The sequence below is a fragment of the Tupaia chinensis genome, unplaced genomic scaffold (genome assembly GCF_000334495.1).
Source record: "Tupaia chinensis unplaced genomic scaffold, TupChi_1.0 Scaffold000539_1, whole genome shotgun sequence".
In the NCBI taxonomy this organism is placed as follows: Eukaryota; Metazoa; Chordata; class Mammalia; order Scandentia; family Tupaiidae; genus Tupaia; species Tupaia belangeri.
Window position 1 is genome coordinate 5,032,637 of NW_006160052.1, and position 14,674 is coordinate 5,047,310.

General features: G+C 45.3%; 2 protein-coding genes across 7 annotated transcripts in view; one reads left to right on the forward strand and one right to left on the reverse strand.

Annotated features, from left to right (window-relative positions):
* The window catches only part of COX15 (cytochrome c oxidase assembly factor COX15), a 36,674-nt gene extending 26,320 nt beyond the window's left edge, over nucleotides 1-10,354 (reverse strand). Inside the window, exons 1-5 of the mRNA XM_006157367.3 lie at nucleotides 10,181-10,354; nucleotides 8,071-8,261; nucleotides 5,262-5,384; nucleotides 4,534-4,720; nucleotides 454-621 (exon numbers count right to left, since the gene is read on the reverse strand). Coding sequence (XP_006157429.1) covers nucleotides 454-621; nucleotides 4,534-4,720; nucleotides 5,262-5,384; nucleotides 8,071-8,261; nucleotides 10,181-10,270 — 759 coding nt within the window. The 5' untranslated portion in view covers nucleotides 10,271-10,354. The remainder of the gene's footprint in view (nucleotides 1-453; nucleotides 622-4,533; nucleotides 4,721-5,261; nucleotides 5,385-8,070; nucleotides 8,262-10,180) is intronic.
* A 62-nt stretch (nucleotides 10,355-10,416) lies between these two features.
* Nucleotides 10,417-14,674, forward strand: part of CUTC (cutC copper transporter) — a 40,375-nt gene continuing 36,117 nt past the window's right edge. For 2 of the 6 annotated variants that reach the window (XM_006157368.3, XM_014591182.2), the window contains exon 1: nucleotides 10,422-10,637. In XM_006157368.3, the coding sequence (XP_006157430.1) occupies nucleotides 10,568-10,637 (70 nt within the window). In that variant the 5' untranslated portion in view covers nucleotides 10,422-10,567. Of the gene's footprint in view, nucleotides 10,638-14,674 lie in introns of all 6 variants that reach the window. The other 4 variants (XM_006157370.3, XM_014591181.2, XM_027775284.1 and 1 more) reach the window with 4 other exon arrangements.

A 14,674-nucleotide genomic window follows, 5' to 3' on the forward strand; every position in this document is an offset into this window, starting at 1 on the left:
TTTCCCTCTTCCTTTGGTGTACTTGTTCTCTCACTTTAAAACAAAAAACAGAAGAGCTCCTATGCTAACTTTTCTTTATATAAATTGTTCCAGCTCAACAAAAACACTACGTTTTACCTTGCAGCCCTACACTTTGGTAACATTTTGTTTTTGGTAAATGTGACTTACAACCTCTCATTAAAATCAGCCTCTCTTCTCCCCTGGCCCTGTCACCATGTGTGCAGGTGTGGCAACCACACACACTGCCCTTTACCTTGTGCTGGGGGAGCAGCAGTGAGAGTGAGGTCCACAGGCTGGCGCAATAAAGAACAAGGGCCGATCCAAGGTGGGCAGCCAGTAACATTTTGTTTTTGGTAAATGTGACTTACAACCTCTCATTAAAATCAGCCTCTCTTCTCCCCTGGCCCTGTCACCATGTGTGCAGGTGTGGCAACCACACACACTGCCCTTTACCTTGTGCTGGGGGAGCAGCAGTGAGAGTGAGGTCCACAGGCTGGCGCAATAAAGAACAAGGGCCGATCCAAGGTGGGCAGCCAGACGGTACTGACTGACCCGAGGGATGTCAGAGGAGTCTGGCTTTTCTTCTAATCCACTCTTCACCATGTACCATCCCAGCAGACCCTAGAATCCAGAGATGGGGCAAATAAAACAAAATTAAACTGCTGTACTTTACTGAGGAAGTGAGATATCAGGACTCCTCTCCACCTGGCCCCGCCTTTCCATTCTTCCCATACATCCAGCGAACTAAAAATGAGGACCTATCCTCAATTCTATATATAGCACCATTAGTACTTAACCGCTGTTTAGGTGTATGTTTCACTGAAGTAAATCCAAATACAGAAAAGTACACAGAAGTTTATCTGCATGCAACATCTTAAATATACTTAATATAATTTAACATCACATAAACCAGTAAAATAAGAGAATAAAAAGACAAGTGATTTTATAAAAACTACCTTGAATGCTTTGGTCAAGTTTTAATAAAGATAACTGTTCGGGCCAGCCCCATAGCTCAGTGGTTAAGAAAGCAGATCCTGTATGTCTGGCTATGGTTCAAACCTCATCCCTGGCATCTTGAAAAACATGCCGAGTATGTGTGCATGTGTGTGCCAAAATCCTAATGGGAAGGAGAACTGGAAGTAAAAGGAGTATGGCACAACCACACCCCGTTACAGGGGTGATCTCTCTCTTCCCCCCTCTCTCTCTCCCTGGTGAGTGCACATACCCTCTGATAATTAAAAAAAAAAAGATAACTGGTTAAAAACAATTATTGACAAGTAAGATGTGAATAAGACAATTATAAACATTTCAGGGAAAATCTGAAAAATCTGTAAGGCTTTACATGTAGGTTGCTTGTCAAACAGCTAAGTTCTCACTTTTCATTAAGAAAAATGAAATAAGAAATGAAAATTTATGGTGGTACAAGGATCTGAAATTAAACTCCCATCAAGAGACTCATGGTCAAATAAAAGGCCTTGGGGGCCAGCTGTGGCATGGTGGTTAAGGTGGCTGGATGCTGCATGGCTGACTGTGCAGTTCAAGTCCCAGACCCAGCAGCTTGAAAAATACCTGTGGCATGTATGCCCAAAATCCCAAAAGGAGAAACAGAGAAGGGACTGTGGTGTGACCATACCCCATGGGGGCAAGGCGTGCTTTTCATACTCTCTCCCTCTGTCTCCAGTGAGTGCACATGCACTCCAGCAAATTAAAATAGGTAGGTAGGTAGGTAAGTAGGTATAAAGAAAAAAATAGAAAAAAGAAAGAAAGAAAGAAAGCCTTGAACCTTGACTTAAAAAAAAAAAAAGAGCTGGTAATAAAAGCAGAACTTTAAAAAAATGTATGGTATGTATTGTATTCTACAATACTCTGCTTTTTTGCAGAGATTTTTGTTGTAGGGCACGTTCACTTGCTAGAGAGACAGAAAAAGCGAGAATGGCCATGCTGCAATCCCTTCTCCTCCATTCTCCTCTCGGGATTTTGGACATACATGTGCCGGCACGAGTTTCAAGCCTCAAGATCCAGGACTCAAACCGTGGTTGGCCACATGGGAGTCCAGAGCCTTAACCATTACGCCACCTGCTGGCCCTACTAGCTTAAAAAAGTTTTTTTTAAAGAATTATTCATTTAGGGAACCAGCAGTTAGCATAATGGCTATGTTGCTGGACTCCCACGTAGTTGACCGCGGTTCGCGTCCCAGACCCGGTGGCTTAAAACTCACGCCGGGCACATGTGCGTGTGTGCCCAAGATCCCGGGAGGAGGATGGAGGAGAAGGGATTGCGGCGTGACCATCCCCCCTGGGGGGTGATTTCTCGCTTTCTGTCTCTCTGTCTCTGTCTGTCTGTCTGATGAGTGCACACGGCCTATAGCGAAAATCTCTCCAAAAAAAAAAAAATTATTCATTTAATTTATTACTGTTTTTTAATTTGCTATAGGGGTCGTGCCTGAAAGAGCAAGAGAAAGATAAAATGAGAAAGCAAGCCGCCATATTTGGGATTCAAACTGTGATCAGGCAGGTGGGAGTTTAACACCTTAACCACACCACCTGCTGGCTCCCCAACTAACTTTTTTTAATTAATCAAAAACTATCAGTTCCAATCAGATTAGGTAAGATAGTCTTTTTATCTCCACCCTCCCAAGCTAATAGAATCAAGTTGAAGACATAGGATTCTCTCATTTCTAAATAAATGGTTTTTGAGAAATCTTTTTGGGTATTTCTTCCCCTTTCAAGATTACTCTGAATATCCTAATTACTTTGACTTCACTGCATAAGACATTGGAAAATGGAGGTGTATGCAGTGTGATTTACCAGTGCCTATTGTCTTCTTCCCGCAATCCTACCTAGTATCTGCCATTTCTGCCTTCCTAGGAGTCTAGGTTTAGTGTTTTGCTTTTACTTTTTTTAAAATACGTAATTCTAAAATACGAACTTTCACTTTGTTTCATCTTCTTTTCCTAGTTACTATTAGACTGTTATCTGTGTCTAAAACACTTTAATGACCTGTTTCTATTGGTTCTATTTCTTCTCTCTCATCTCATTCCTTAAACCCACCCACCCCCTTTTTTTAAGAGGTTTTTGCCTTAGTGTGTGTATGCTCCCCAGAGAGAAAGGGAGAGACAAAGATGATGAGGAAAAATGAGAAATCACGCCCTGGGGGAATGGCCATGCTGCAATCCCTTCTCTATTCTCCTCCCAGGACATTGGGTACACACGCGCCATGTTCCCAGCATGAGTTTCAAGCTACTGGGTCCAGGACTTGAACCACAGCTGGTCATGTAGGAGTCCAGTGACACAGCCACTATGCCATCTGCTGGCCTTTCCTTAACTTCTTCTAATTGGCTCATCTTCTTGCCACTTCTGAATTAAATTAACAATCAGCTTCTTCCTTATCAAATTCTGATGTTTCTTTGATGCTCTGATACTCTCCTGTAGGACTGCTACACCTTGACCCAAATACTTTTTTGTCTTCTCATAATTCTTGTTCGACTCTGAGTTTTAACCAGCCTCTTAAAGCTCTCCTTAAGAGGAATGCAACTTTATTGCTTTTAATTACTACTTATACTTCAATCTCTCTCATCTGCATTTGTATTCTAAGAGCCTTCATCTGATAAAATGTCTATTCTGGAATTTTCCCACTCGCTTCTGTAGCCATGTAGGCAGAAGGATCCCACTTGCTCACACAGCAGAAAATTCAAGAGCCGAGGAAGACCATCATGGGAAATAAACGACTTCTCATGGCACATGAACTGAGTGCTTACTGATTCTGGGCACCAGAGTAAGGGCTCTATGTGCACCATGTCATTTAACATTCACACCACCCTTAATGGCAGGCACTGCTATCTGCCCATCTACAGATAAGGAAATTACAGCTCGGAAGAGGTTAGTGATTTGTCCTACTCAGAGGCAGAGGTGAGGCTTGAAGCGGATACTAAAATGCACACTCTTTTCTTTTTTTAAAGATTTATATATTTAATTTTATTTATTCATTCACTTATTTTAGTTATTGGTTTCTTTCTTTTTTGAGGGAGAAGTTTTTGCTATAGAGCGCGTGTGCTCGCCAGAAAGATGGAGACAGAGAGACAGAAAGCAAGAAATCCCCCCCCAGGGAGGATGGCCACGACGCAATCCCTTCTCCATTCTCCTCTCGGGATCTTGGGCACGCACATATACACGCCTGGCAAGAGGTTAAGCCACTGGGTCTGGGACTCAAACTGCGGTCAACCACATGGGAGTCCAGCGACAGCCATTAACGTCAACTGCTGGTCCCCATTCATTTATTTAAATCTGACCAAAGAGAGACAACAGAAAAAGTGAGAAAAAGAGAAAGAAAGTGAGAAAGCAAGCATCCGGGTCCTGGACTTGAACCATGGCCAGTCATATGGGAATGTCTAGTGCCTTAACCACCATGCCGCCTGTGGGTCCCTGAAATGCACTCTTAGCTACTATTATAATGCCTCAAAAATTACTTAAGAACAGTGCTAACAAGGAACCTGCTGGGAGCATCTCTGATTTTCCAGCCTTGAATAACTCTTACCTGGAAGCAAACTAGGCCACAGAGGGCAAGAACCCGTCCTTTCATGCCACGGCTGAGCCAACCCTTTCTCCAAAAGTAGGCAGCAGGCAGGATGTATGCAAGGCCCACAATGCGACCCCACATTCGATGTGAGTACTCCATGTACCAGATGAACTTGAATTCTGCCAGTGTCATATCGTGGTTCAAGCTGGGTGAAATGAGAAGTCAAAAAAGAAGAGGAGACATCCAACCGACTTTTACTGCCCTAAGGAATGCACAGTCTAATCTTGTAGCTTGGTATGTCTGCTTTCTTCCTCATTAGTGACCTCAGCATGACTCTGAAACTGGAGGCTTAGGGGAGGCAGCTCACTAGCCATAACTGAACCAAAGATCAAGACATAAAGGAATCAGGCCCCGCTCTGTGGTGCAGTTAGCAGTGTACTGAGCTGCAGTGCTGGAAGCCACATGGCTGACTCTGGGTTTGGATCCCTGGTCTGGTTGTCCTGAAACATACCAGGCATGCTCATACATGCCCAAGATCCTGATGAATAGGAAGGCAGCAGTAGGTGATCGTAGTGTGATCAGACCCTGTTAAGGTTGGTTTTCCCACTCTCTCACACATGCATGTGCACCATCATCAGTAAAATAAACTTAAAATATAAAGGAATCTAACTATTCTAAAGAGCTGAAATAAGTAACATATTACATAGGTCTACTAGGTTGCTTATCTGATCTTCTCTAATACTTACATTTTAAATTCTGGAAATTGTTGGTATTTTTGGAATTCTGCTTCCCATTCCTCTTGGCTTGTAGGTGGTTTCATCTCCTTTATTAAATGCCAATCTACCATTGAGAGGCCAGACTCTGTCAGCCTTAGGATGGGAGAAAAATTGAGGGGTATGAATATGACGCTAGACGACTTGTAAATGGTTTACAGTAACAAGTGGATCTGAACTTAACCCTACTGGATACTATAGGTAAAAACACCATTTCATTATTTGCTCTTTTGACCTTTCTCTCTTGCTATTCAGAAACAGCTGCCACCAAGTACAAATTACTTTGCTCTTTTATTCTCTCAATCCTTTTTATCAACTCTTCCTACTTCTTTTTTTTTTTTTTTTTGAGAGATTTTCACTATAGGGCACGTGTGCTCGCCAGACAGACAGAGAGAGACATAGAGACAGAAAGCGAGAAATCACCCCCCAGGGGGGATGACCACACCACAATCCCTTCTCCTCCATTCTCCTCTCGGGATCTTGGGCATGCACGCACACGCGCCCGGCGTAAGTTTTAAGCCACCGAGTCCGGGACGCGAACCGTGGTCGACTACATGGGAGTCCAGCGACATAGCCATTACACTAACTGCTGGTTCCCATCTCTTCCTACTTCTTTTACTAGCATTCTTTGACAAGCACAATCAACTTTAGACCAAAGAAATGTGTCCTAAATGCATAACGAACATTCTTTACACAGGAAAGGCACTCATTACAGACATGCGGGTTTAGGTTCCTGAGTGAACTGAAGGACAATAAGACTCAAATGCTTCTCATTACAGCCTATGTAATACATAAGGTATTTTGAAATGAGGGCACAGGAAATATGCCCTTAAAAACACACGCACAGAGAACCAGCAGTTAACGTAATGACTATGTCACTGGACTCCCACGTAGTCAACCACGGTTCGCGTCCCGGACCCGGTGGCTTAAAACTTACGCCGGGCGCGTGTGCGTGCATGCCCAAGATCCCGAGAGGAGAATGGAGAAGGGATTGCGGCGTGACCATCCCCCCTGGGGGGTGATTTCTCGCTTTCTGTCTCTCTGTCTCTCTCTGTCTATCTGGCAAGAGCACGCGCCCTATAGTGAAAATCTCTCCAAAAAAAAAAAGAAAGTATCTTTACCAAGAGGAGTTGAGTTCCTACTGTAAAAGGCTGATTTTAGGCTTAAGGCAAGAAACATGTAAGACAGATCTGCAGTATCTTATACCAGAAAGCGAGGAAGCTCTGAAAGGTAACTAGGGCCCCATCCAAAAGCATTGGAGGCAATTTTACAGGATTCCAACTGATTTAGGATGGGACAATTTGAGCGAATCATCAATGCCATCATTACAAAGAGTCAAAACACACCAAACATGTTTAAACCTATAGTAATGATACTTAAACTCTTACATATTTTATTTGTAGCCCTTGAGGATCTTGGGAACCAACTTATTTTGAAAACTGTTAAGTAAAGGGAAAGAACCAAGTATTTATCCTGCCTTTCCTATACAAATTATACCTTAGGGTAACCAAATTTTTTTTTTTTGGAGAGGTTTTCGCTATAGGGCGCGTGTGCTCGCCAGACAGACAGAGACAGAGAGATAGCGAGAAATCAACCCCCAGGGGGGATGGCCACGTTGCAATCCCTTCTCCTCCATTCTCCTCTTGGGATCTTGGGCACGCACGCACACATGCCCGGCATGAGTTTTAACCCACCGGGTTCAGGACGCGAACCGTGGTTGACTACGTGGGAGTCCAGCGACATAGCCATTATGCTAACTGCTGGTCCCCAAGATAACCAAATTGTTGATGACAAAGTTTCCCTTTAGAGTTGAGCTAAAGGACCAGCAGAAGGCATAGTAGTTATGTTGCTGGATTCCCACATGGCTGACTGTGGTTTGAGTCCTGGCCCAGTGGCTTAAAAATCATGCTAGGTGTATGTGCATGCATGACCAAGATCCCAGAAGGAGAATGAAGGGAAAGGAATGGCGGTGTGGCTATCCTTTCTGGGGCGATTTCTAACTTTCCCTCTCACTATGTCTGTCTCTCTGGCACCCACCCTAAGACAAAAATTTCTTAAAAAACAAAAACTTTGCACTAATAAAATAGTATAATTTTGCAATCCAATGAAATAATGGATCTAGGCAATGGTAATTAATGGCTGTTAGCATCTGTACTAGACACAGACATTAATGTTCTAATCACCTATAAAGTATTTTGTCTCCTTGTCTCCAAACTGACTTTGACCAAGCAAATACTCATTTACTGGATACAGGGGACACTGGGGCATGCTACACATCCCCACAGATATGCAATCAGCAAGATCTAGACTGTGGGGTCCCCAAGACAAATGTCTTTGAGTTTCTTCAATGACCAAAAACAGCAAAAGGGGGGAGAAAGGAAAGTTGAAAACTATAAAGTTTCTTTATTAGACTTCAAGAGAGCTAAGAGACCAATGAACCAAGTGTGATGTGTAGAATTTACCTGGGCTTAATTCAAACAAACCGAAAAATAAAGTTCTGAGACAGACTGAAAACTCTGACTGGAGGGGGAAAATATACACAAATAATGCACAGCTACCAGCTAAAACCCAAATCAGACTTCACGAGAGGCTCCTACTAATACAACACGAAACTGTCCTTGGAGAGCAAGCCATCAGACAGATTCTCTCCTTAAGGCTTCAGCTTCTCCATATGTAAAATGAGGCAATTAGACACAATGGTCCCGAGGGTCCCTTCCTATTGTCATCCTGGGCTTCTACTGATGACCCCAAGTACATGACTCACTCTGAGCAAATTACTCACCGAGTAACCCCACCAAGAATAACCGCTCCAGCCACTGTTCCGCTGCACATCAGGAGCCATCGGCCCACCATCCGCTCAGCAGCCTTTGAGGGAAGCGACACAGTACCCCTTCCAGATTGCAAAGCAACCTCAGAGACGGTGCTGTACTGCCCTGGCCTCCAAGGGTGCCTGGTGCCATATGTGCAACCACACTAAGGATCAAGACACACAAATTACAACTGGAGAAACAAAGACTGCTACCCACCCTTGACCCGTCCTGGCTGGGTGAGGTACCCTGGATGGCTCCGTCTCCACAGCTATGGCCCTCGTAAACTCTCATTTCTTTTCTGGGTTAATGCATCACTTTCCACTGGTTTCCCTGCCTCAAGGTTTGCCTTACTCCCATCAACCCACACCTTCACTACCTGAATCTCCCGGTCTCTGAATACTTCCCCAGACTTCACTCTACACCTACATATAATTTTTTTTTTCTCCTCTGGGTGTTTAAACAGGACTTCTAACCAGAATCTTCCACTTTCCACCTCTTCTTCTGAGTGATAATATCTACTGCACATCTCAGCTTAGATGTCACCTCCTCTGGGAAGAAGTGTTCTCCGACTCTCCAAAGTGTACAGAGGGTAATTCTCAGCACACTGTACCTCCCCTATCACAGCCCTTAACACACTAGCATGTACCTTCCGGTTCCCTTGTCTGTGTCTCCCACTAAACCATGAGCTCCAGGCAACCGAGTCTGGTCAATCTTGCCTATTCCTTCATACCTTTGCTTCTAACACTCTTCCCTTACATATGGAGACCTTAATAAGGATCGGATAAACAAATGAACAAATAATGAAATGCAGCTTCTTCCAAGGCAAGAGCTTTGTGTTTTATTTCCTTTCTTTTCCCAATTGCTAATACATAATAGTCACTTATAACTCCTAGTTAAGAGAATACATGTCCTTGTCTAACTCCCTAGGAGTCCAAATATTCATGTTCCGTTTCCTACTTCTAATTAACTTTAGACAAATATTTTTTTAAAACTTAGCTTCAATCTCCTGCTCTGCTGTATGGGTTTATAGTTCTTTTATAGTTTTTTTTTTTTTTTTAGATTTTCACTATAGGGCGAACTTAGCTTCAATCTCCTGCTCTGCTGTATGGTGTTTATATTTTTTTTATATTTTTTTTTTTTTTTTAGATTTTCACTATAGGGCGCACGCTCTCGCCAGACAGAGAGAAACAGAGACAGAAAGCGAGAAATCACCCCCCAGGGGGGATGGTCCCGCTGCAATCCCTTCTCCTCCATTCTCCTCTCGGGATCTTGAGCACACACGCACACGCGCCCGGCGTGAGTTTTAAGCCACCGGGTCCGGGACTCGAACTGCGGTCGACTACGTGGGAGTCCAGCGACATAGCCATTACCCTAACTGCTGGTTTCCTGGGTTTATAGTTCTTAACTTGACTACTTGTGGGCTTTCATCAAAAATAAAATATACTTGGGGCCAGCAAGTGGCAGGGTGATTAAAGCGCTGGACATGGCTGACTGCCCCTGAGTCCTGGACCTTGCAGCTTGCTTTCTCACTTTCCCTTTTTCTGTCCCTCTCTGGTCAGATTAAACAATGAGTAAAATTAAATGAAGAAAAACAGACACGGACAAAAAAAATTACTGAAATTTTGGGGCAAATAGTGTGGTTAGGGTGCTGGATCCTCATAGGGCCAAACCCGCACCTGGTGACTTACTTTCCCATTTTCCCTCTCTGGTAAGCGCATGTGCCCCAGAAGAATTTTTAAAATAATAAAAATTAAAGTAACTTTTTATAAAAACTAGTGAGGTTTTACTATGTGCTAAAAGCTTGCTATATTCATTTAACCTTCACAACTTAATGAAGTAGGTACTGTCTTCCCCCATTTAAAAAATAAGGACGCGGAGGCACAGAGAGGTAAAATAATTTGGTCAGCTATTACAAAACCGCTAGCAAGCCGTAGGTCGCGCTCCAAACCCGAGGGCTCCGGACACACGGAAATGTGCAGTAAACGGTGAGGAGCTACGGAGGCGAGCTGCGGGGCGCGGGGCTCTCCGGCCCTTTCGCCCAGTCCCTGCTCCTGCGCCCCGGAGCCCGCGTCGCAGCGGTACCTGAGCTCTACGCGCCGCCCTAGGAGCCAGGAGCTGGAGACACGAGCTCCCCATCAAGGCCTTCACGGGCATAAGGCACAGCCGCTGCATCGTGGCCGAGGCACGCAGCGGCCCCAGGACCAGCCCACTCTCGCCTGTCTCCCTTCTCCGCTACCGAAAGGAAAGGCACTTCCGGGTCATGCAGCGGAGCCCCGCCTCTCGGGAGGCGGGGCGAGCACCGACGGCGCCTGCGCCTGCGCCGGCGACTCTGCTTTCGCGGGGCCTGCTGGGGCGTGGGCATCGAGGGCGCGCTCGGGCGCGTGCAGCCGTTGGGGACGCGCTTCTCTGGTCGCGCGCGCGTCTGGACTCGGAGTGGAAACCGAAGGCTCACGGAGGAGGGCGCGCAGCATGAAGAGGCAGGGGGCGTCCTCCGAGCGGAACCGGGCGCGGATGCCGTCTGGGAAGGCCGGTGCGGAAGGTGGGGGGCGAGGGGGCGGTCGGCCGACTCTGCTCCCGGGTGGGCCGGCGGGGTCCTGGCCCGGCGAGGTTCCCTTCAGTAGTTCCCTAAGCTCCCCACTGCCGATTGCGCTCCACGTGCTGTATTTGCGGCTGTAAACTTGCGGACCCAGGGCAGGGAGCGAGAGCGGCCCCATTGCAGGGGTTCGAATCCGGCGCCCCCAAGTACAGCCGTGCTACTTTGGGCAAGTTGGTTAATTCGCACAGCCTCCCGTTTCCCAGCCCCGCGAGAGGACACGCGGTCCCACCTCTCGGCGTCGCCCGGCTAGAGCGCGGAGCCCCGTGCACACCTCTCGTGACTGCCTAGTAACCTGCATCCTCTGCCGCGGGGGTGGGAATTGTCCCCAATGCCACACAGCTACGAAGTGGCAGAGCTTGTGGCTGCTCCAGGTCCCAAGTTCTTCCTCCCCGCCAGGATGAGAAGTCATGGCAAGAGCCAGAGAATTTGGCAAAAACTTCCTCTTCCTCCCCAGCAAACTCGGTTCCTCCAAATCAGCATTTCCCAAACTGTAATCTGGGTATCCATTTACCCTCCGGAAAGTTACTGCGAACCTCAAAGACCTGACCTTTCTGTGGATTATATCTATCGATTTTGACCGTATTGGGTATTAAAACAAACTTCTAAAATACGTAGTGATTGAGTAACTAGAAAACGACCATAATAAACTCATTACATGTTAACATAAGTAACATAGTCTTATGAAAAGTAAATATTCCTAAACAAAACAAAAAATAGCAAACGAGTGGTAGTGCTTTATTTCTTTGCAATTCTCTAATATCTGGCTGAATGAAAGACAGCCGGATTCTCATACCTGCTTCTACATTCATGCTATCAAGGCGCTTTCCAAACACGCCAGAATGAGCATGAAAAAGGCAAATAAAGGATTAGTATTGTGGAAATCATTCATTCCATGGACTCTAAAAGGGTTTCAGAGCCCCCCAAAGCTCTTGGACTACCACACTGAGAATTGATATATCAAATGTCGTCTTTGGTCCCCATGAAGACCTTTGTGTCTTAGGACACTCGCCTTCCTTTGCCGTCTTTCCTAGCCATTGGTACATCTCCCCCTCTCCTGGCCAGGATCTTGTCTTTGTGGGACAAAGAGTGCTTAAAACACATTGTCCAGCTTCGTTGATCCACAAGCTGGTGTGGTAGTTCTCAGGGAACTGCCAGAGTTATGTTCTGTAACCTATGAGCACAGAGTGATACTTATGCCTCACAGTTTAGGACTATTTTTTAAAATAAATAACGCAGTTGCAGTTTGATGTTAGTAGATGACAGGTTTTTTTTTTTGGAGAGATTTTCATTGTAGGGCACGTGCGCTCGCCAGACAGACAGAGGGAGACATAGAGACAGAAAGCGAGAAATCACCCCCCAGGGGGGATGGTCACGCCGCAATCCCTTCTCCTCCATTCTCCTCTCGGGATCTTGGGCACGCACGCACACGCGCCCGGCATGAGTTTTAAGCCACCGGGTCCGGGACACGAACCGCGGTCGACTACGTGGGAGTCCAGCGACATAGCCATTACGCTAACTGCTGGTTCCCTAGATGACAGGTTTTAATTTTTTTTTCCAAAATGAAAATTTCTTTATTATAAAAGCAATATTGAGTAGAAAAATTCAAGCAATATAGAAAAGTAATAAAGTCAAAATAATTCCAAATCGCACCATGCGGTAGTAGCCATTATCAGTATGTGGTAAATTCTTTCAGGTATCATTCGATGAAGTATGCATTCAGTATTCTTTTTTTAATTTGCTAAAGGGTGTATGTGTTCCTGAGAGAGAGAAGGAAGGTGAGAAAGCACCTCCTTGGGGGATAGTCATGCTGCAATTCCCTCTCCTCCATTTCTCCTTCTAGGATTTTAGGCACGCATGCACATGTGACCAGCATGTTTTTCAAGCCATTGGTCTGAGACTTGAACTGTGCTTTTGTCCATGTGGGATTCAACCACCTTAGTTACCATGCCACTGGTTGGCACCAATTTTTTCTTTTTAGGTTTTTGCCAGAGGTGCATATACTCGCCAGAGAGAGACAGATAGTAAGAGGGAAAGTGAGAAATCACCCCCTTCAAAGGGAATGGCCATGGCGTGTTCCCTTCTCCTCCGTTCTCCTCTCAGGATTTTGGGCACTTGTGCACACACGCTTGGTGTGATTTTCAACCCATCAAGTCTGGGACTTGCCTGTTGGCACCACTGTTCTTTTTAGAGAGAGATTTTTTGCTATATAAGGGTATGCTTGCTGAAGACACAGAGACAGAAAGCCAAGAATCACCCCCTGATGGGGGATGGCCACACCTCAGTCCCTTCTCCATTCTCCTCAGGAGTTTGGATAGTGCACACACGCTTGGTGTGATTTTCAACCCATCAAGTCTGGGACTTGCCTGTTGGCACCACTGTTCTTTTTAGAGAGAGATTTTTTGCTATATAAGGGTATGCTTGCTGAAGACACAGAGACAGAAAGCCAAGAATCACCCCCTGATGGGGGATGGCCACACCTCAGTCCCTTCTCCATTCTCCTCAGGAGTTTGGATATGCCAGCACATGGCCACACCTCAGTCTCTTCTCCATTCTCCGAAGGAGTTTGGATTGCCAGCACACATACCCAGCATGAGTTTCAAGCCCCTGGGTCTGGGGCTCTAACAGCGGTTGACCATGTGGGAGTCCAGTGCCTTAACCTCGCTGTCACCTGCTGGCCCCAAGCACCACTATTTTTTTTTTAAGAGAGATTTTTGATTTTTGTTATAGGGCACATGTGCTTGCCAGAAAGACAGAAAGCAAAAAATCACCCCTGAGGGAAATGGCCACATCTCAATCCTTTCTCTTCCATTCTTGTCTTGGGATTTGGGGCACACACGCACACACTGCCGCCATGCGTGTTAAGCCACTGGCCCAGGACTCGAACTGTGGTTGACCACGTGGGAGTCCAGCAACATAACGGTTACGCCCTGCTGGTTTGTACCACTACTTTTTTGCTTTTGGAGAGTTTTTTTCCTTTGTTTTTGCTACAGGGCGTGTGCTCACCAGAAAGACAGAGAGAGACAGAAAGCAAGAAATTACCCTCCAGGGGGGATGGCCACACCACGGTCCCTTCTTCTTTCTCCTCTTGGGATCTTGGGCACTCAGGCACACGTGCCTGGTGTGAGTTTTAAGCCACCTGGTCTGGGACTCGAGCCACAGTCAACTACATGGGAGTCCAGCGACATAGCCATTACACTAACTGCTGGTCCCAGTACCACTATTCTTAATGAAAAAAATTATGTACTTACAGAAAGAACTCAAAACTGATTACAGCTCACTTTCATATAAATACATGAATTTTTATTCAGCCTTTTAGTAAATATTTGAGGATTGTGTACCATGTTAGACACTGCTGTGGGTGATGATAAAGACCTTGCTTAGGAACGTTAGTCAAGTAAAAGTGATCAGACACGTATCTCAAGGTAATAAGAGAGACAGTTATAAAGAGAAACATTTAATTCATGAGAAGTTGGGTGAAATCAAAAGAAGATACGATTTCCTGCTTTGGGAGAGAAAAATGGAAATGTGATTTGAAAAACCTTGGAAAATGTTAGCACTCAAAGATATAAGCTGGGAGGACTTGGGTGGAAGAGATGGCAGAAGCCAGGGCAGGAATGGGGATTGGAGAGAACTGAGCATAAAGAGGATACAACATATAGTTTATTAGTGATAACTAACAATTTTTTAATTGTTAGTGAATACTGTGTACTTTAGGTAAATGAGCTCATTTAATCCTTACAATTCTGAGTTAGGTACTAAAACTTACCCTGTAAAGAATTTGAAATGTTCTTCATGCATTGAGAAGCATCTGAGCTGATAGGTGTGTTTTAGGAAGATTGATTTGGCATCCAGTATAATTTTTCCACAGTATAATTTCTTTTTTTTTTTTTTGAGATTTTTTTCGCTATAGAGTGCGTGCGCTCGCCAGACAGACAGACAGAGACAGAGAGACAGAAAGCGAGAAATCACCCCCCAGGGGT